Raw genomic sequence first — 23,427 nt, 5'->3', positions numbered from 1 at the left:
TATTTCTCCATTGTTCTATTACTATAGACACATCACTGTGTCTGTAAGACAAGCAGAATAAAGCCATTTAACAATAATCATGATATCATAATCGTAGACATATACAGCTATTACACAGTAATAAAATGTACAATATGTTTAAGGAGATGGAATTATTATGTTAACTGCCCCCACTGAATACGACATTTATGTGTATTGGATTATCTTTCTGTGTTCCATAAATATATAATCAATAAGATACCAAACTGTTATATCTAGCTTGGCAGTTAGAACGCTTGTTCTTGCAGAAGATTTGGATTGGATTCTGATAAATCCATACTCTGGATAATCTCTTAATTCTATTCCTAGGGAATCTAACTTGTTCTTCTGGTATCTGAGGGCAGCAGGTATGTGTATGGTGCACATATACACATACATACAGGCAAACACTCAACACATAACAAAATAAATCTGGAAACAGATGTGAAAGGCTGGTATTTTAAGGGATTTCTAAACTTATAATGCTGATAAATGTTTGCTGATAAATCTGATCATTTAGTTTTCCTCAGTCTTTCCACACAGAGAGAATATGTTAAAGACTGGTTCTAAGTTCTTTTTTTTATATCAAATCTGTCAGAAAGCATTCAAATTTCAAATGCATCAAATTCACACACAGATACATTTAGAGTCTGCAGTTGGGCCCATGAGAGTGGTATGGCACAACAGCTAATGGTGCTTGCTGCTAAGGCTGACAACGTGGGTTCGACCCCTGGGCCTCACATATGTTAGAAGAGAACTGACTCTCACAGTTTGTCTCACTGATGTCCACATGCATGCTGTAACACTTGTGGGCTCGTACACACACATATCAAATAAATAAATAGTTGCGATGCAAACTAAAAAAATGATCCCAAAGTATTCATTTTATTAACAAACACAACTTGGAAATGTTTATGATAAAGCATCAATATCAAGCAAACATGTGCAAACAGCAGTTCTACAGCCTGGAGGCCATCTCAGTCCTGTTAATTTTGCTGACATCTTCCCAACCACATCTAATCTTCAGTATCTTCTTCCTCAGGCAGGGCAGGCACAGTATGATTTTACAAATCAGGACAACAGTTGGAAGGAACACTGCTATCATAAAAGTCGGAGGCATGTACCATACAAATTGACTGATATCTACCCATTTATTCCAGGCAAAAATGAAAGCATGTACTGTGCCCAGAAGAAGAGAGACAATTCCTAGTTTGCTCTGTAAAAGAAAACAATAATGTGACCCTCAGTAAGGGTTGATTCAGTAACAGCCAGCTCTACTCTACCCCACTGGGGTTGTTCTGTTGCTAGGAGATGCTTTCATTTATCTAGTTATTTTCATGTAACATGTTGTTTGACAACGTCCATTCACACTTTGTTATTCCTTTTACAGGTTCTCCCCACTACACTGCCTTTAGGCAATTGTTCTTGTTTCTAAACTAAGTGGAAACGTTACATGGTCATCAACCTCATCGGGGCTTTCTCTACCATTCTTTTGAAGACACCATCTTTCATAAGACATTTTTGTTTTATTGGTAGTGATGCGGATCCAAACCCCATGCTAGCTAAGCAGTCTACCGTTGATCAACATTTCTGGTCTCATTGTGGCATTTGCATTATGATATTTTGTCTTCTTGATTTTATTTTAACTTTGCTATCAGGCAGTGTCTAAAATAGATACTGTCCTATTACAGGGTCCCTGCAAAAGCAACCCGATGATGAACATGTTTGGTGCTTAATAAATATTGCTGAATTGACTAAAGAATCCCGTAAAAAATCAATCTGATCTCAGTGATGTTGATTAACTGATATTATCCTAATTTTGTAAATGAATATGAAAATAGATTATACATATGCACACACACACAACACACATACACACACACACACACACACACACACACACACGAGAGAGAGAGAGAGAGAGAGAGAGAGAGAGAGAGAGAGAGAGAGAGAGAGAGAGAGAGAGAGAGATTCCAATTAATCATTTTTTAAAATTCCAAGCATAATAGTTTAGTAAGGGAGATGAAACAAGCTGTTATAGCTTTCTCCCATCACACAGAATAAACTCTTCTAAGTCTCCCTAAATCTACCACTTTCTTCAGTTATTAATTGTAAAATCTTGGGAAATAAAAGACACAAAAAAATCACTGATCCACCAACATAAGAGCAGGTCCATTGATAAGACAATTGCAAGTTTTAGTGGATACTAGAAAAAGTAGTAGGGAAAATCTGAGGCCAGTGAAAATATTTGTTTAGTGAAGTCAGCAGATGACTGTTGGTAAAAATCTCCATTCCTGTGTCTGGGTGCTGGCAGAGACAGCTGGTGTGGCTATGAGTTCTTTAAAACACACTCCAGGAATGACTGGGCATTCATCTGTGGAGTAGAGGGTTGAGTCTGTTTTGCATATGCCGAGGAGTGGTAGAGCTGAGACAAGTGCTAGATTTCTTTTCAGTTTTCTGAGACTCCTCTCCACTGATACCCAGAGTGGTAGCACCAGTTTGGCACCCCACCAATAGTGAATGAGGATTTCCTTTTTCTCATATCTGAGACAGGGCTCTCCCTCAGTAGTCCCCACTAGCCTGGAACTCAGAATGTAGATTAAGCTGGCCTTGAACTCATAGAGATCTATGTTGTTTTTTTAAAAAAAGTCATATATTCAGATACAATGGGAAAACATTGGGAATCACTCAGTGTCTGAACAAAGTAAGTCTAAATGAAGCACACTTTCCACTTGAAACATTTCGACATTAGACGGAGAAAGTGGCTCAGAGAGCTATCCACCAGCGCAATTCTAAGGCCTTCTCACAAGATTCTTCTAGATGACTTCTGACTTGGATTTACTTTGTTGGGAATGATCATTAGGCTGACAAAACAAATATACCTCGATTATTCAGCCGTGTTCTTAAGCCTCAACTAAATAGCTAAGTTTATATTTTTAGGCTATGAATTGTGGAGGCAAAAGACTGTTACCAACCCTAGACTCTGGATGAAGTGTCTAGAAATGCTCTTGATTGTTTGAAGACTAATTTCTTAAATGGGTTTTAGGCACGTACAGTCACATGTTGTACATGATAGCAGGGTGGACGTGTCAGAGCCCAACAGAAAGACAATGTGAAGGAGATCAGCAGGAAGGAGAGAGGACTCCAACGGCTCCCGAGTGAACACTAAAAAGTCTAAGGCAACTGGACCAAATGGGACTTCTCAGCCTCCTCAGAATGCTCAGCTGTCTCTCAGAGATACCAATGGACATGTGGAAGAGTGCCTCACTGTGAGGAAATCTTCAAACCCATGAAAGCTAAGAGTATGAATCTAAAATGTTTTGGCAGATACTTATGATTGAATTAAGTGGAGATCCTTGGCTGTTGTTATATGGGCCCTTTCTGGGACATTTTCTTTTTAAATGTTTGCTCCTACCCAGAAGATATGGAAGTTTGTGACTGGATTCTGAATCCCAGAGATACTTTGAAACATCAAATGATTGATGTAATTTAAACGTAATGTATAAATAACATCTTTAAATTAGACAGCAGAGGCAGGTGTGGTGGCTCATGTCTGAACTGCAGTACTTGGGAGGCTGACATAAAAGAAACACTGCCTTACATACTAGACTCACTTGGGCTACAGAATAAATTCCAGGCTAGCTTGGGGTAGAAGGGTGAGACTCTGTCCAAAAAATTAGGTATCAGAATACCTTTAGTTAATAAAACTTTGACTTTTAGAGAAAGATTCATTTTTTCTCTAGAGAATTCAAAACTGTGTAACTTCAAAGGCACGACTAAAATCAAGGGACAGGTAAAAGAATGTTTTGATGTGTGTGTGAGGGAATTAGTAAACCATGATATTCCTAAATATATTTATAGTTATTGATGGGAACGGCAAATTATAAAGTCTTAAAGGTGAGAAACAATATTTTTGTTTTAATAATGTCTTTTATTTATGTCTACAAAATGTGTCCCAGAATTTATAAAAGCAATGTAAAAACAGTAAGAAAACTCATTATTGAATGGAACAGGATGAAAACACTACTCTTATGGGAAAATCAATATATTTAATATTATAAGCAGAGTAGGATTATTTCTATGCATCACTTACTTGAATATAGTGAAATTCTCTCCAGGTTAAAGAGTCGCTCACAGATGGAATAGATGTCACAGCCAAGAGAGCCAAGATGGCCAGCCCCACAATCCCCAGGGACACATAAATCTCCATTCTCCAGACATCATGCTCAATCCAGGCATCCTCTTTGTTTTGTTGAACCTAAGAAAAGAGGAATCCAAACTGCACTTACTAATACATGAACCTACCTGATACCTTCCTCGGACAGAAACGTATAAAGCATGGAAGCTCTGGTAAATAAGCAGAGGATAGAATCCATCATCCCTCACAAAGACACACTGTCGGGATGTTACGTTTGAACTATGATCCCATCTATGCAAAAACACTTCTTTATGCTAAAGGTATTGTTTATTTTCAGTTTAAAAACATTCTTCAATACAAGATAATAGGTGCTATTAATATCATCATAACGACTATTAAATATACCGGACAATTTCTCAGAGTGTCAATATTGCTATGACTACAAGAAGAAAGGATTAATTTGTTAGGGAATTTTAGACGTTTTAGTTTGTTGGTCTTGTGGCGTGTCACCTTCCTACCTGTTTGTAAGCCCAGTTGAGCAGCTTGTATCTGTAGGACCGCCTCATCGGGTACGAGAGACTATAAACAGCGTGTAGCACAGCGAAAAAGAAGCTGAGGAGCCCAAACTGCTTCCTTGTCAGCATCCATCTACCTAACCAGGGTGGGAACTTCTTGTACTTGGTCCCATTGCGAAGCTGCACGACCGCCGCTATCTCTCCTGGCAAATAAACCAATGCCAAGAGGGTAATGGAGACCATTGGCAAGACTTTGTTAATGACCAGGATCGGGATTTTATAGAAATACTGTTCACGGGAAGTTACTAACGGGTAAATGATTTCCCTCAGAAGAGTGTACAGGAAAGTCAGAGATGCTATGACGGCAGCCACTTTAACCGGCAAGCGCCAGTTTGGGAAGAGTTCCTGTGTGTGCTGAAGCTCGGAGGGGCAGTCAAACGCATCGACGTGGACCGCGTGCTGCAAATGTGAGAGCACCGGTCTTTTCAGCATGCTAGTCTCTCCCGAGTCCTTAGTCTACGAAAGAAAGAAAGGGAACATCTTAACACTGGACAAAGCAGTGGGATTTCTTTTACTCTAATAACTCCCTGCTCCATCATCGTGCTTCTTGGTGAACAGAGCATTCAGAAACTCGCTTGTGGACACCAGGCAGCTAAGGACAGTATCGTCTATGTAAGACCGACCAAGGACGCATCCTGATACACTGGTGTTCTCCACTCGCCTATTTATTCCTCTTTTTGTGTTTGAGACAGGGTCCAGTGGCCCAGGCAGGCTTTCAAAGTTAACCTCCAGCTTCTGGGCAAGTGCTGGAATTACCAGCATATGCTACCAAACTGGGTTCCATTTCACATTAAAATGAAAGAGATACATGCAGACACACCAAGGTTTACACAGCCCTGTCTCTTTTGAAGATTTGAAATAATGGAATAATCTCTCTCTCTCCCTCCCCCCCCCTTCTCTCTCTTGGAGACAGGTTTCCCAGAAGAAGAATCTTAAGAAGCCAACATTAAAAAAAAGGTTTTAAAAACAGTCCAGTATTCTTTGGCAAAACCAGCAGATATGCATATCCTAATAGGTATTCTGTAATATTTCTATTGGTTCCTGGGCAATTATGCAGAGAAGTAACAGTGAATTTATTAATTCAAATGCAAAGGGTCTGGGATAATAGAGTCAATCCTAGTAGAGAAAAATATGAATTTCATTATGTGGTTGTGGTTTTAATGAGAACAGCAGGAATAACAGGGTGATTACGATAAAGGATAATATGAGTTTCATTGTGTAGTCTTGCTCTTCAACTTTATATTTCTAAAAGAGATGAATTCATGATCAGAAAGTTTAGAAGAAGCTATTTAACTAACTAGTGAACTGCTGCGGATACCATCTGCTTCCTGACAAGTTAATACTTCTCTGTCCACCATGTTTTGTGCTAGTCAGTAGTTCAAAAGAGTGTTGAATAGTATGTTGTTTCCACAAGGGATAAGCAGAAATGAAATTTTAAAAAATCCAAATGAAGACCATAGAGTGTTTCCTATAGTGTTCCTTTCTGAATTGCTTGCTTCTTTGTTGCAGGATTTACCCGGTTCAATTGCGTTAGGGCAGTGGGAGGCCTGTGATTGGACAGGGAAAGGGAGCTAAGAGTTACAGAAGGAGGGATCTTCTGAGGGTCGGGGAGAAGGAAGATGCCTGGAGACATGAAACCATGTGGTGTTTACCAGCCACAGGTAGCTATGATTTCACAAGGTTAGAAATATTGGGATAAAGCTTTTAGCATTATCAAGCGGCTCTGAAGTTATTGTATTGGCCTCTTGTAAATTGTGATTTTATTGATACATAAATCTGATTGGTTAATTAAGCTTTAAGAGTCTTGATTCTACCGGGTTACTGGGCATGGTGATATGCAACCTGGAAGCTGGCAGTTCCATTTAGTTACTGGAATGTGGGGTCGCACATGACATGGGTTTACAGCTGAGGAATACAGCGGTCTGGTCTAGGTGGAGGCTAGCTGACAGGAGACCGGGAGCGTGGTCTGGCCCCAGGGAGAGTTGGCAGGTTCGTTTATTAATACTTCCCGCAATACTTTGTCTTCACAGCTCCAAGTGTGTGGTAATCCGCCATTGCTGTCCGATGCTCGGACACTCCTGCTCCTCTCAGAACCAGTCCACAAAGCACTCCACAACTGCCAGTGCCTAAGGAAGACCTCTCTTGTCATCTGACATAAATCATTCTTCTATCCAATGTCTTTCTCATTACACCACTCTGAAAGGAAACCGCTCTGTAAATCTTGCATGTTAACACAGCTGGAGTGAACCGGCTGAGAACACTTTTCTGGCTAAAAGTTATGATGTAGCAAGGAAGAAAGTGAAATTGAAAGATGAAAATAATTTTGTTTTATGGGGCATACGCTTGTGATTCTTAGAATTGCATTTTAAGCATTTTAAAAAGGTGTTTTGGAACCAAAGATTCCTGCCACTTTTTAAATGATGTCGCAAGAAACATTTAATGTTGCTACTGACAAAAAGTGATTCTTTGCACAAAGACAATTTATTCGGTGAAACAGTGAGTGATCGTTTACTTGGTAAACTCTCTGGTAAGCTGCCTACAAAACGCTTACAAAACTACTATTGTACAGGCCACCATGACTTTAGTTTTTAAACTTAGAAGCACAGGTGTTGGAAAGGACTAAAGGAGCTCTGGAGATGGTCTGGTCCAGTTCCTTCACTTCATAAGGAATGCAGGACCCAGGGTGTTCAGGGACCCATGATGGGTTATTTAGCTAAGCCCCGATAATCGGTCAAGTATCTCAATTATACCACAGAGCTTGAGCTACAGGCATCTGAGCCCAGGGATCAGCAGATTAGAATGGAATGCCTTTCCCAACACTAGTAGATTCAGATATGCTTGAAGCATGTATAGATTTTAATTATTAGCTATTATAGTCATTATTTTACCGAGTAACTGTCATCTTCCAGATTCCCCTTGGGCTTCATTTTCCAAAGTTCTTCTGGGTTTGTAATATCTTTACTGGTCTCCATGACTGCTATAAAATAGTATGGCTTCAGCCACCTAGAAAAAGAAAAACAAAGTCTGTTCCACTTATGATACTATTGTTTTGTCATTGTTGTTTTGTTTTATGAGACAGGGCTTTTCTTCTCTATGTATCCCTGGCTGTCCTGGACTTTGCTCTGCAGACCAGGCTGGGTTCAAGCTCAGACATCTGCCTGCCTCTGCTTCTTGAGCGCTGGGATTAAAGGCGTGCACCACCATTGTCTGGCTGCAATACTTTTGTCTGATGGAACAATATAAAGTACTTATTCACTTGAGAACTAGAGCAGAAAAATACAGTTAAGATTCAAATAGTGAATAGTCTGCATATTTGGAAAGCCTTCAACCAGCTCACTAATGTCAACTAATTTTCAATGGATGACTTATCATTTATATGAAACATAAAGAATTAGCTGTTCCTCTTCTCTTCATGAAGATTTTACTCCAGTTCTCAGTTGGACAAAGGCCTGCTTTCCTTAAAGGTAAATGGAATTTGGGAATGCATTTTTTTTTCAGTTTTGGGAAATGGTGCTATCAGCAAGGCTCGAGATAGCTGATAGAGAACTTCAGGAAGACATTTCCTAGGCTTCCATGGTTAACGATGGAATCTGAAACAATAACTGGTTTGTATGTTGAAACATTCCTGAAGATAGTGATCAGAAGAGGTACAATTATTAAGGTCAATCCCAGTAGTTGCTTCAAGGGCCAAAAGGCTGCATTGCCAGGGTATCCTTTGGGCAAATCCTGTTGGTAAAAATGGCTGTTCATCTATTTCCAATGGAGTATTGAGTTGTGTTCAAGCCCGCTTTCTTAGTCAACCCTGTGGAGAGGAGCTTGTTAAAAAAATTTCCACAAAAAAAAAAATTATCCCTCAACAGCTTTCATAGAGCCTAGACCAGTCTTGGCTTCACATATCTTATGCAGGACAAACAGGATGTCACATTCTCCATTGCTTTTAATGCGCTCTAAATTCACTTCTGGAAGATTGTACCTCCTATTTGTACCTTGTCCAATGAAAGAGAAAAACAAGTTAAACACCCAACAGTTAGGTTGCTGGAAAATAATCCAAATACTTGGGGATTTTGGACCACCCCCTGTGACATGTTATTAAGTTGAAAATTATTTTCAGGAGTAGATTATAATACTTAGAATATTTCCAAGTTTTAAAGGTCAGCCTTTCTCTAATAGCAGTATTTTTTTTTTTTAAATTACTAAGGTGCTCTAGTCATTCCAGGATTACCTATTGTAGAACATTCAGGAGAAGACTATAGGTTGAGCATCTCTCCTGTGAAAACCCACAAAGTTGAAATGCCCCAAAGTGCAAAACTGGAGTCTTGACCTAGGAACACACGTGAACCGCACACGACAGTTTGCACGGAAACTTCAGGCATAATAAGTATATTCTAATCGTACATTTCTTTAGATTGGGTCTCAGTATATAGTCCTTGCTGACCTGGAACTTGCTATGTACAGCAAACCTCAAACTCAGAGATCCACTTGTCTTTGCCTCCTGAGCCTGGGATTAAAAGTGTGGCCCACTACACCTGACAGTAAGTGCATTATATAACATGATCTGCATGCTACATGTATGCATATGAAGTGTAAATGAAACCTGAATGAGCTTCTTGTTTAAACTTTCATCTTATCTGCAAGACAGCTTATTGTGCTTATATAAATTATTATATTTATATGTTACATCCATGTATTTTAAAAAGCCTACCACACAAGCTATTTTTGGTTCTAAATATTTTTCTTTGGAATGTACACAAAGCTGCATTTACTGTTTTGATTGGGCCATGTAACAGCCGTCCTCTGGCTATAGAAACAGGCAGGTGACACAGGTTTGGCTATCCAGAGTTAATTCCTGAAATCATGCTGAGTAGCTTAGGGATGGCAGACAAATCTAGCTGGCAAATTACAGTCCTCCTCTGATACATCTCCAATGGAAGAGAATGAAGAGATATCCTTAACATGTTTGCTAAGTTAGGATGGTATAAAACTACCATGCTATCCCCTGTGTAATTCAGAAGATGTCTTCATGTGAATACAAGAAAGCAAACACAGAAAAGCCAAACAAGAAATAAAGGACAGTGACAAATCTGGCTGGCATTGGTTTAAGCACCCGAGGCCGGGTCACTTCTTACTCAGTTACATAGTTAATACCTTCCTCCTGTTTGTCTGTTGAGTTTGAGTTGTGTGTTGACCATTGCCATTTGAAAGAATTTTGGGTAAAGTCTATGCCATTCAACAAGTTCTTACAAGGCTGATTACTACATAGATATTAAAGAGGAGAAAGAGAATGAGATTTCAAGCCTGCCCATGAGGGGCTAACAGTCTGTCAAAGTGCATCATTCCATTTGCTGACTTTAAGCAATATTATAAAGTGAGTAGGTTGGTATGGGTTATCTAGGAATAAGTGATATAGTATAAGAAACAGTTTAAGTGTAGAGTGTATTTTAAGTCTGGTGGTTCACAACAGTAAAGACAGTGGTGTATAAATCTATACCTGTTCACTGTTAATTCATTAACCACACTGAACACGGGAAAGACACGGGAAATACAAAGTTAAATGATACGTCTGTTCTCCAAGACCTTTTAGTTGAGGACAGGCAAACACTCCGGTAAGAAGTGTGTGGCCATGCCACGCGTCTTAAAGGATAATAGTTCATAGACAGAAGATGGCGGCTCTGGAAAGGCAGAGGAGAAAATGGACGAGAGCTCCTTTCTATACCCAGTCCTGTGACCTGCAGGGAGTTGTTAGTGCTTGCTGACAGACAGCCGCTGAAGAGAGATTCTGGGTGGAAGGCCAGAGTGGCCCGGCCATTTGTTTGCAAGGTACCATGCTGAGAAGTTCCACCAAGGAAAAGAACCAATGTCAGTAATCCCAAAGTCAGTAATTGTTGACTGTGTGCCCAGAAACCAGGAAAACAAAGTATCACTTAAATAAAATATGCCCTCTTCTACCAGACATTAACTAAACCTATAATCGAACTTCTGCAGGAGAGAGGGTTCATCAGGCTGCCCAGCAGTCCCAGCAGGGAAACAGCATAGCACAGAGATGTCAAGAACTCCAGGATTTGAACCAACACTCACCAGCTTTCTTCCCCATTAAACAGTGATTTCTATTTTGCTGGATTAGGATGGCTGGCTTGCTGTTGCTGCTAAATATTGACACAGCCCAACAGACTCATGTTTATGGGCAGGAGTTTAGAATCCAAGAAACCCAATGACTGGAATACATTGTGGGTTGCAGTGCATGTCCCATGAGTCTTTCAAAATATATTTTTGCTTTGCCACAGTCAATTATTGGAAGAGGGGAAGGTGTTCTACACAGTGGTGTTTCTTAAAGCTTTACTTCCACAAGTGCTTAACATTAATATTAAATACATTCCCTTGGTTTAATATCGAGATGTGGATGTATCCCCAACCTCAAAGGAACAGCATAACCAAATTTGAAGTGGACTTAAATTCTTGGACTACTAATGCCTGTTAGTTGCTGTCACCAGAGTGCCTTATTTAAAAGCTTTGGCTATTTTGAAGAAAATCCGAATCCTACTCAGATCCGAATGAGTAGGACCGGTGTTCCAAGGACTTAAAATGAAAAGAAAATTCCACTAACTAAGAAACCCGCCCAAACAGCACGAGGAGGTACCAGCCATTCATCCAGCGAGGCAAACTTGCGGAAACTGCCAAGTTGGCAAACTTACCGGTGGCGGAACCCAACCTGACTGCAGAGTTGACCACCCCAAGCTCCAGTGCCGGATCACGAGACCTGCTCCGCGGGGCTCGCCGAGACCCGGGAGGGGCCGAAGGGGCGCTCAGAGCTGCGCTTCCCGGAGCACCGCCTCCCGCTCGCCCGCTTCTGAGACCCGCCGCACCCCTCCCCGGCCCTGGGAATCCAGGGCCCGCGTAGGCGGAGAGTAAGTGGCCAGCAAACGAGACTCGGAACTCACCCGCTTCTCCGTGGGACCCGACGGTGAGGCGCTCGGTGCCGCCGGGACTCCCGGTCTCACGCGGAGCCCGCTTCTTGCTGCCGAGCAGAGCCCGCTCCGCAGACCCCGCCCCTCGGCCGCCGCGCGCACAGCGCCCCCTGCCGGCCACCCACTCCCGGCTCACACTCAGGGTTGCTGCGGAGGTGGTGGGAGGGGCGTCGCCGGTGGCAAACCCTTCCCTGTGCAAGGGGACACTGTGCAAGGGGACACTGTGCAAGGGGACACTGTGCAAGGGGACACTTGGAGGGCTTCCTGCAAACCGACTGACTCCTGGGACCTGTTCCATTCCGGGATCAGGTCTAGACGAAATCTGCAGTTGTGCATTTCGCCGGTTGCTGGGTGACACTGTAGTGATCCTAGATCACGCACTTGGGAGACCAACTGCTCTGTAGCTAATAAGCCATCCGCGGTGTAGCAGTTTCCCGGAGAACTAGCTGTTAGCACAGTCAAGAATAAATTTGAGTTTGTGAGTGACTCTTACACCGGATATACTCCTTCCCACCTCACCTTCCAATCTCATCCATTAACTACAGCTTCCCGGAGCAGACAAGCACTAAGAGCCAAAAGGAAAGTTAGCAGTTACCAGTTACCAATATCTGAAAAACTCAGAAAGGAAAAGTGTCAGCGGGGGATCTACTCTTCCAAAATGGAGGCAGACTCAGTAATTACAACATCTCAGGAATTTCACGCAAAGCAATCCAAGAACTAGTCTGATTAGGAAATGTAAAGAAAAACAAACTCCCTACAGCATTTCCTGAGATTATCCTTTATTCACAGGACGCCAAAGATTGAATATTTTTGTTATATATTATTTCATTTCAGTTCATCTTATTATTTTAAGACAGGGTCTCACCAGGAGCTTTGGCTGGCTTGGAACTTACTGTGTTTTGTAGGTATGTGAATGAATATTATGATACACATGTGGAGGACAGATGATAATTTGGTGTGGTGGTCACAAGAAGCAAGGGCTGAGAGGATTTCAAAATAAACCCATAGCTCTGACTCCAGGGACCACCCTCCTTCCACCAAGAAGTTCTGCAGACTCAACTCAGATTCCAGACACCATAACTCTCAAGGCGGAGCTGGGTCTCCACCTGAGTATTGTTTGTAATGTGATCCTGGGTCACAAACTTGCCCTCTTACTTCTGCCTCCTGAGTGCTGGCATTGAAGGGATGTTCTGCACTACACTGTTCTGCATGTTTTAATGCTCCGTATATAATTTTTGAATACACTGACTTCTATCAGATAACATAAAAAGCCTTTGAAGATTAAGTTACCCTGGGCTGCCACCTTGTGGTAAAACAGACTCTTGCAGCTTTTTATTTCTAAGGAAGTTAGAAAATCATTAGAATGAGGTTTAGAGAAAATTTTTTTTTGTGTGTGTGTGTTTCTTTTCATTTCTTTTTATTAGATATGTTCTTTATTTACATTTCAAATGTTGTCCCCTTTCCTGGTCTCCCCCCTTCTCCGAAAATCGCATAACCCATCTCCCCTCCCCCTGTTCCCCAATCAACCCTCTCCTGCTTCCCTGTCCTGGTATTCCCCTGCACTGCAGCATCAAGCCTTCCCAGAACAAAGGGCTTCTCTTCCCTTTGATGTCCAACAAGGCCATCCTCTGCTGCCTGTGCATCTGGAGCCATGGGTAACTCCATGTGTACTCTTTGGTTGATGGTTTTGTCCCTGGGAGCTCTGGGACTTCTAGTTAGTGGGCCAAGGTTCACAGCCACAGGGAAGGGGTCCGGTTCCCAGCACCCAGATTAACCTTCATTTCCCCTTTGCTGACCAGAATCTTCAAAATAAAGTTGATACACCAGAAAGGTAAATAAACTAGGTCCTATAAATAAGCCTATATACCCCAACTGCACCCAAATACCTTTATCACATTTATTTATTTTTGAAGGTATGTGGATGAGTATAACTGCACACACGTGGAGGTCAGTCGATAACTCATTGCGGAGGCCATAAGAAGCAAGGGTTGGGAGGATTTCAAAATAAACCTGTAGCTCCGCCTCCAGGAACTACCCTCCTCCCACCATGGAGTTCTGCAGAGTTGATTTAGACTCAGAAACGGTAACTCTCAAGGTGGTAGGAAACTTTAATGACTGAGCTGGATCTCCAACCTGAGTATTGTTTTTAACGTGGTTCTAGGTCAAGGGCCTTTGAAGGACAGTTTCTGTACCCCTGTAGCGCATCGGACTGGCATTTCAGAAGTAGATGGAGTAATGTGGTGTGAAAGAAAAAGTAGAGAAGACCCTACAGAGACTGAATATGATGGGAGGGCCCTGATAGAGAGGCTGAGCATGATCGGCACATTCTGAATTATCACACGCAGTCCATTGAGAAATGCATTTGTGTGGCTAAAGCATTAAAGTTAAAAATAGCTGGTAGGGCATACACAGCAGAGGGCTGCCTGGTCTGGTATCAATGAGAGAAGATGCACCTAACCCTTGAGAGAGTTGAGGCCCCGGGAATAGGGAGGCCTGGTTGGGTGCCGGTGTGTGTGTGTGTGTGTGTGTGTGTGTGTGTGTGTGTGTGAGAGAGAGAGAGAGAGAGAGAGAGAGAGAGAGAAAGAAAGAAAGAAAGAGAGAGACCCTCTTGGAGATGGGGGAGGAGGAATGGGATGAGGACTTGTCGGATGGCAGAATGAGAGGGGGATAACGACTGGACTGTAAAAAAAAATAAAGATAAAATAATAGCAATACTTAGCTCTGCCACAGGTCTCCTGGCCCTGACACAATCTGATTTTGTTTTCATTCACAGAGAAGTAGTTAAAGGCTTTGCCATAACTGAAAAACAACCCAGGTGTGTTAACACCTCTCTTCTTCCTTCCCGTCTTTCCTTCTTTCATGTCCCCCTTCTTTCTTCCTCTTCTCCCTCCTTTCCTTTCTCTCTGTTCTTTTTTCTAGGGAGTTTAGCCCAGGGCCTCACGCTGTATTACTGACCCAGAGCGTGTGGATGTTAAGGAGACCAATTGGAATCTGCTTTCTCTCACTGCTGATGGCATCCTGGCTAAAGTCATGTTTGGCCTTCATTCTACCTTAGGAAGCGTCTGCTCACACATTTCTGCTTGCCCAGGGCTAGCACACTCCTAAGAGGGGATCACTTATGCCCAGCCACACAGATCTCATCTTAGCAGCCTTTCTGAGTTCTCATAGCACCTTGGATTCCCATTTCATCTTTGTTTTTTTTTTTTTTTGAAATACAAAAATACCTAAGTGCTAATAATGCATAAGTGTAGGGGAGTTGGTCTGGTGCTGTTTGCATTCAAATGCTGTTCTGCACCCCAAGATCTGGTTGCTTCAAGATGAGAGGATCCTCATGTAAACCTTGCTCCCCAACACTTGGTTAAATAAAACTGGTGATAGCCAATTACTGGAGGGAATAGATGGAGGTGAAGTTTGAGTTATTAGGCTGGGGGGTCACAGGTAGGGACCACGAGGAGAGAAGGGATGGAGAAGAGGGAAGAGGGTAAAGGGAGAGGGGAGAGAAGTGAGAGACTAGAGGAGAGGAGTGGAGAGGAGACTGAGAGAGAAGATGTAGAAAACAGGAGGTCTCCATTATTCCTGATGGACCAGCAGCAGGTGCTGGAGTGAAATATCTGTCTAGGATGCCAGATTGCTGGAACAGAAATAACCCAGAGAATTTGGGTTACATAAATTTGGGGCACACAGTTGGGGTAGTAGTCACATCTTGGGGGGAGGGGTCAGTATTTAGCATTTGAATACATAGCAGTACCAGACCAACTCCCTACACATATTCCTTTAATGTATTAATAAGTACTAACTAAGAACACAGTGTTACAAGAAAACTCATGGAATCAACTAATGTGAGTTCATAGAATCTCACAGAGACTGAACTGACAACCAGAGAGCCCACATGGATCTAACCTAGGCAATTCTGCCTATGTGATGGTTGTGTAGTTTGCTCTTCTTGTGGGACTCCTAACAGTGGGAGAGGGGGCTCTTTTGCCTCCCTTTAGGACCCTTTCCCTCATACTGGGTTGCGTAGCTCCAGCCTTGATGTGAGGGGAGGTGCCTAGTCTTGGTGCACCTTGATATGCCATGCTTGGTTGATATCCATGGGAAGCCGGCCTTTTTCTGAAGGGAAATGGAGGAGGAGTAGATGGGAGTGGGCAGAGATGGGGGGAGGAACTGGGAGGAGAGGAAGGAGGGGGAACTGTGGTCAGGACATAATAATATGAGAGAAAAAATAATAAAAGAATGCTATGTTACATGAAGTGTTGTGTTAAAACCTATAAATTCAACCTAGTTACTCAGAGTCAAATGACTTAGTTGTTGTCTTCTCCCTCCGTCTTGAAAGCCTGTCTCGTTGTGTTCCTATCCTTACCTCTGTCAGTCCATTGCTGCCCCAACTATCTCCTTTCTCTTTCCCTACCCTTGCTTATTTCCTGGAAGTAAATTCCCTCTGCCCTTCCCCAGTTCTTCCTCAGCGCACAGCATCAGTTGGGCTTTTCCATTAAGACATTGTTCTTGGAAGACAAATATCGGTAATCAAAGCGCAAGAAAACAGAAAGCAGGCAGCAGGGAAGCTATGATTAATTTTACTTCACTTTCTATCAGCTTCATTCTACTTTTCTGAAAGCCATTTGAAATGTGGGTGTATGTTCAGCATACTAAGGAAAAATCCCTCTGCATCATTTAGAGGTACTAGCAAAGATCGCCTGTCTGTCCGTATTTACAAATACATGGGGAATGAACGCATGGCCAGGAGCTATGGTCAAACACAGAACAGACTTTTGCTGTTCTGTGAAGAGAGAAGAGAAAATTGAGGTAAATCTGCTTCTCCATCTTCCCTTCCCTTGCCTTTAATGGAAAAGCCCAACTGATGCTGTGTGCTGAGGAAGAACTGGGGACGGGACGGGCAGAGAGAATAGTTATGGTCTTCCATTAAATAAGAAAGGAGATAGTTGGGGCAGCAATGGACTGACAGAGAGGAACACAATGAGACAGGCATTCAAGATGGAAGGAAAGACAACAACTAGATAAGGTGAATAAAGCCTTGCACTGCACAAGGATGATCTTTCAGCAGAAGCTGGACGCCTATTTCTCAGGGATTAGAAGAAAGAAGAAAACACACACCGAGATGGACAGCAATGACTGAGTGCAGAATTGGTCAGATCGAAACTTTTTTAGCCGGGAAGTGTAAACTTTGAAATTCCCAAAATGAAAGATTTGCTTCCCGCCTTAATGAATACACACCATTTATGTGAACAAAGTGATTAGGATTGTGATTGATTGAATCCACTGGGAATCATAGCAAGCATTAGATAATAGGAAAAGGATTGAGGGGGCCAAGAGTCATAGAAGAGGTAGTTTGATAACTTGAAATTTATCTGGTTTAGAAATAGCATATCAGAGGGGAGATGGTTTGAATGTAGCCTTCCACGAGTGAGCATTTCTCTCCTTACCAACCACGAGAAGAAAGGCCGTATTTGTGCTGAGGTGTTAGTATTCCAAATATTGCAGGGTCTTCCTCCAGGTCTACTGCTTCTGGCTAAGCACTGGCTGTGGTCTTTCATACTTCAGGAAGATTTCACATGGGTAAGCATCTTCAGGGCTCACCCTTTTCCTGTCTCAAGACCTTTAGAAAGATCACGATTTACAGTAGCTGGGGATCAAATTATTTTTTATTGGATTGAGTTTCTGTATTCAATCTTTGTGACAGGTCTGTTCTTAATTCGCTTGAAAAAAATTCCTGTTAGTGCCCCAGAAGTTGCTGTTTATACCTAGTGCACCTGTGAATCTTTCTTGCAGGACTCTGACCCTGTGCTAGTCACAGGTTGGCAGCAGTAGGACCTGGGGCCCTTCTGAACCCGGTAGAGCCGTGCAGGAAGACTATTAGTTGGCATAATTCAATAAAAAGAGCACAGAGACATGTTTGATGGAAATAGCAAATTCTGTGCTCTCTTTCCATCAGAGAGAGGGTAGTGTCTTTTCCTAATCAGTAATCATGGAAACCACTTCGCCCGATTCTGCCGTCGGCTGTTGCTTTCTGTGACCACAAGGTGGCTCCATAGGCTTTTGTAATGAAAATTAACCAAGTCTCATCTCTGGTGTGGCTGTTTTTGGCTTACGCTGTTTAATTAATGTTCTCAAATTCATTGTAAAAATGGAAGTTTGATATTTGTTGTGGTAGGGTTGGTACTGTGGTATTATGATACTTAATTATATACCATTCTTAAAATAGCATTAAGCTTTGTATGTTTAGGATCACTTCTAATCTATCTACCCATCCATCTTTCTCTTTCTAGCATCTTTGTATTTACTTATGTATATATGTATGTACTATTATATAATAGTTATTATTTTTGATTTTAATATATCCATTACTGTAGCTTATATTTATTTAACATCTCACCATTTCAAATCGATTGTTTTATTTAATCTTCATTGAAAAGGGCAAATGAACCTTGAAAATAATTACTGTCATCATTTTACCAACGAGCAAATTGAGAATTACAGAGAATAAATAGCTGCTTCAGGACACAGAACATTTCTACTGGTCCTACCAAACATCACACTTGTGACAGTTCTTATAACTTTCACAACAGCTATTTTGCCTTTTTACTTATTTAAGCTATTTTACTTATTTAAAAAGTGTTTTCAATTTTATGTTATCTTAGCTGTGTGGGTGTTTTGTCTTCTGCATGTGTGTCTGTGTACCATGCGTGTACCTGGCTCCCTCAGAAGCCAGAAGATTCCAGGTCCCCTGAGAGAGCATCCAGTGTTCTTAAGCACGGAGCATCTCTCTAGTCCTTTATTGCTTTTAAACACAAGTAAGGGACTGGAAAAGGGAGGGACAGGGCACCAAGTGGAGGGGTGGAGTTGCCATCCCACAGTCAAAGGCTCTGACCCAGAATTGTTCCTGTCTGATGGACCTGCAGGGACAAAAATGGATAGGAGCATGAGAGAAAGGAGGCCCAGTGACAGGTCCAAACTGGGATCCAGCTCAGGAGGCCCTGGGCCCTGACACTGTTACTGATGCTGTGGTGTGTTTGCAGACAGCTGCCCTCTCAGAGGTCCAACAAGCAGCTGAAAGAGTCAGATGCAGATACCAGCACCCAAACAATATGTGAAAGCCAGGGACCCCTGTGATTGAATGGGGGGGGGTGCTGGAAGAAGCTGAGGAGGAGGGCAGTCCCATGGGAAGACCAACAGTCTCAATGGGTCTGGACCCCCAAGATCTCTCAGACACTGAGCCACCAACCAGGCAGCATACACTAGCTGATATGAGGTCCCCAACACATATACAGCAGAGGACTGCATAGTCTGGCATTAGTGAGAGACTATGCACTTAACCCTCCAGAGACTTGAGGTCTCAAAGAGTGGGGAGGTCTGGTGGGGTGGGGATGAGGGGGAGGAGGTACGGGCTGGGGAGCAGTCAAGGGCATACTGGGAGGTGGGATGAAGTCTGGACTATAAAAATGGATTAAAGAATAAAAATAAATAAACAAACAAACAAACAAACAAACAAACAAATAAATCTCACTATTTCTCTTGCAGAGAACCTGGATTCAGTTCCTAGCATCAACACTGGGTGGCGCACCAACACCAAAGCGTCTAACATCCTCTTTTAGCCTTCATAAGCACCTGCACATATGTGGGGATAAAATCTCTGTGATCAAAACATGGTGATGGCATGTGGCATGGTAATGATTGGTGTTTGTGAGTGCAGAAATCTCGTCTTTAGATAAACATATTCTACAAAGACCTTAATTACCACTAAATACCCGGAAATCCACACAAGTTCTAGGGAGGCAGGGCTCAAGCATTACCTGAGAGACGGGACTGCTTCAAGGACCATGAGCGGCAGCAGTGCACTCTGGGAAGTTTGCGCCTGTGATCAAGATCTTGGTCCTTGTCATCATAAGCATGGGCTTCATTAAAGGAGTTTAGTGATTGTTGTATTTATACACTAGAGCATTGGAGCCATAGAAGGGAAGAAGGAAAAGCTATCTTTCCGTGCCGTGTGCTCACAGGATGTAAAATAAGAAAGAGCTTTCTTGTGTATCATACAATGATTGCTGATTTCGGTAAACTCAATCTTTGCATGGTATTGGACATAGAAAAAGCTCACTGTACCTTTATTATGATTGTCGAAGCATGGTGGATAGCAGGGTCTAATGAAAGAATTAGCAGAAAGATGAAGTAATGACTGATGGGTAAGACCCTGTGCACCAAGAGTACGTAAGACAGAGGAGGGCTCTCTTTTCATTGGAGCCATCTACAAAAAGCCATTTGCTTCTTCTTTCTCATTGCAACCAGTCACATAGACATGGAATTTCTAGCAGTCTTAGAGATCATCCTAGCATGATTAGCTGTTTATAGCAGCTCTAGTTAAACTAGCTCTAGTTTAGCTCTGTTATAACAGAGAAATAGTCTCTGGAGCAAGCGACAGCTCCAGGTGCAGAATTGTGACTTGGGGTCTAGTTGCTGTTAACTACTACCCACGTTGATCTGCCGTCAATCAGGATATTTGCAGCTCTGGGACCGAGATAAGATTTTTTTTTTGTCTGTATGATACATGCTTATTTTAGAGTTCTGAGTTGCTGAAATAAATGGCATATGAAATCAAAGGAGGGAACGGTACTATAACTTTAAATCAATATACATAGAGACTTACTTTTCCTTGACACAGTATTCTCAAGTTCACGGTGCACTCAATATATCTCTTCCTAGAAAGGCTTCATGTAATGCGATTTTCCCCATTAGCAGAGAAATATGGCTTCCTTTTTTCTGTGATCTTCTCAAGATGCTTTCTATTATCTTTACTGATGTTATAACCTTATAGAGACTTATTTCTCAGTAAGCTCCCAAGTAAGAGTAGCATAACTTGATTTTATGAGCTAATATATTTCCAGTGCTTTCAGAACCTATCTCAGGCTTGCTTATGAATGTATATCAGCATCTGTCTTTTATATACATGGCTATTGGGCAAGTGCAAGAAATCAGCAGTCCACTGGACTTAAGTTTTAGGAGCTGCCAACCAGATATTTTCTGTCCTGGTTAGATTCAGTTGTTAATTTGACAAGGTCTAGAGTCATCTGAGGGAGCCCCAACTGAGGATTTGCATAGATCAGAATGACCCATGACCACGTCTTGATTGATGTGGAAGGGCCCCGCCCACTGTGAGTGGCACTGTCCTTATGCAGGAGGGTCTGGGCTCTCTAAGAAAGCTAATCAAGGTGTGAGTCAGGAAGCAAGCCAGCAGGCAGCATTCCCCATGCTTTCTCCTGTGCTTCCCTGGCTGAGAGGGCTTCCTGTTTTGACTTCCTTCAAAAATGGACTGTGGTCTGGGAAGTGCAAGTCAATAGACTGTTATCTCCCCCAAGTTGCTTGGGTTAGGGTGTGTTACCATGGCAACAGAAAAGGAATCTAAAATACTTTCTTTACAGATTATATTTAAAAGTTAGGTTGTATTCCAGGTATGGAGTGGTTCCATATATATATTTTGTTCACTCTGACTTGTTTTGTTTTTTCTCTTCCTATTCTTTATCTCATCATTCAAATAAATATCTTAAAAATATAACCTGATTTCTACTTAATTGCATACTCATGGATATGAGTCAAGGGGGAGTTTGGAACTGTAATAATAATGGGTTTAAACGTACTTTTATTTTACAAAGTAAATATTTAGTCACTGAAACATGGAAGTTGCTTCCATGGAACAGGAAGAAAGATTTCCTTCCACCAATTGGGACATAACTTGCTGAGAATTCTGTGTATGTTTCCCAGGAAAGATAGGTAGGTTTGTTCTACACGATTGGGATTATGTAAGGCACCTCTGCATTTTGCCATGCAGTTGTCACCCAATGCCCTGGAATCTGGAGGTGACACCTTAGTAAACGTGGTGTGGTTTAATGGGAAACAATGGAGCTATGCAAATAGTACTGAGAGCAGGAAATATAAATACTCATTTTTCTCTGATACACAGCTGTGTATCAGGGATTTTGCTGACAGGGTTTTAGAAATTGGAAAGTGTTTGGCATAGGTGAAGTCAAGAGATAGGTTGCAAAGAAGGAAGTGGAAAGAAGATATTAGCTCTCTTGGGACTGGGGAGGTATATTGGTTGGTAAGGTGCTTGTTCAGCAAGCATGAGGATTTAAATTCAATGCCTAGAATGGGGAGGAGCACGTCCAGCTAAGTGTGGTTGCAATCCAGTGGGGTTCATTGGCCAGCTAGCATGGTCTGCTTTGAGGGTCCTAGGCCAGTGAAGAGGCTCTCTCCACACTCCTCCAACAGTGGACAGTATCTGGAGAACGATAGCTGAGCTGTCCTCTGACTTTCACACACACACATGAACCCCGTGGCACACTGTCACATACACAGTCAAAGGCAGTGCGTGGATAGGGCGGAGACGGGACTGACTGTGTTGATCCACTGAGTGTGCAGCTAAACCCAATGAAACAGCTATTTTTATCAGAGCTGCCTTTAACTCACACCCCCTTGGTGGCTATTTGCCTTTTTTTTTTTTTTAATTCAAATAACTCGTCAGAAAAAAGTCTCAGCCCTAATATCATACTCTCTCAAGGGATTGCTGGTCTGGGGCAATGTCACCTTCAACTCATAACAAATTGCTTTTTAAAATTTTTAAATTCACAGATTACATGTCAAACCTAGTTTCTGCTCCCTCCTCTCTTCCCAGTCCTCCTCTGAAACTCCCCTTTCTCCCCAGTTCACCCCACCTCCATTTCCCTTCAGTAAAGGGCAGGCCTCCCAGGTATGTCAACCAAACATGGCGATATCAAGTTGCAATGAGACCAGGCTCCTCCCCTCATATCAAGGCTGGGACTAGGTAACCCAGCAGGAGGAAAAGGGTCCCAAAGCAGGGGAAAGAGTTGGAGACAGACTCCCCAACCCTCACTGTTAGGAATTTCACAAGAAGACCAAACTACACAACTATAACTTATATATAGAAGGCCTAGGTCAGATCCACGCAGGGTCCTTGGTTGTCTCTGTGAGCCTGTGTGAGGTCAGGTTAGTTGGTTCTGAGGGTTTTCTTGTGGTGCCCTTGAGCCCTTTGGCTCTTTTCTTTCCTTCCTTCCTTCCTTCCTTCCTTCCTTCCTTCCTTCCTTCCTTCCTTCCTTCCTTCCTTCCTTCCTTCCTTCCTTCCTTCCTCCCTCCCTCCCTCCCTCCCTCTTTTCTCTCTCTCTCTCTCTCTCTCTCTCTCTCTTTCTTTCTTTCTTTCTGTCTTTCTTTCTTTCTTTCTCCTCTTCTGCAGGATTTTGTGAGCTCTGCCTGATGTTTAGGTGTGGGTCTCTGCATCTGTTTCCATCAGTTGTTGTATGAAATCTCTCTGATGATGATTCTTCTCGGTTCCTGTCTACAAGCATAGCAGACTCTCATTAAGAATTATTTCATTGGGTTCCCCGCTCCAGTCATGTTTAGTTCTATTCTAGGACTCTAGCCTTTCCAGCCCCTGGCTGCAGGCCATCCAGGCAGTGTCCGGGCTGGGTTCCCTCATGGGTCTCAAGTTGAATCAGTCACTGGCTAGCCATTCCCACAATTTCTGCACCACCCTTCCCCCTGTACGCTTTGCAGGAAGAACAAATTGCAGATAGGAGGTTTTATGGCTGTGCTAGTGCTCCTATCTCTCCACTGGAAGTCCTGTCTGGTTGCAGGAGATGACCATTACTAGGAGTCTTAGCTAGAAACCCTCATAGACTTCTGGGAGTTTCCATTACACTAGGTTTCTACCTCA

General features: G+C 42.4%; 1 protein-coding gene across 1 annotated transcript; it reads right to left on the bottom strand.

Moving 5' to 3' along the window:
• Positions 1-976: 976 nt before the first annotated feature.
• On the bottom strand, positions 977-7,703 carry Steap1 (STEAP family member 1). Its single transcript, XM_052172410.1, has 4 exons — positions 7,620-7,703; positions 4,675-5,187; positions 4,112-4,276; positions 977-1,234 (listed from the first exon to the last, which is right to left on the bottom strand). Exons 1-4 carry the CDS (start codon positions 7,701-7,703, stop codon positions 977-979), a joined length of 1,020 nt encoding a protein of 339 aa, XP_052028370.1.
• Between the last annotated feature and the right edge of the window lie 15,724 nt (positions 7,704-23,427).

Source organism: Apodemus sylvaticus, chromosome 2, assembly GCF_947179515.1.
Source record: "Apodemus sylvaticus chromosome 2, mApoSyl1.1, whole genome shotgun sequence".
Classification (NCBI taxonomy): Eukaryota; Metazoa; Chordata; class Mammalia; order Rodentia; family Muridae; genus Apodemus; species Apodemus sylvaticus.
Note: the sequence above shows the minus strand (reverse complement) of the source record. Positions and strands in the feature narration are given on the sequence as shown.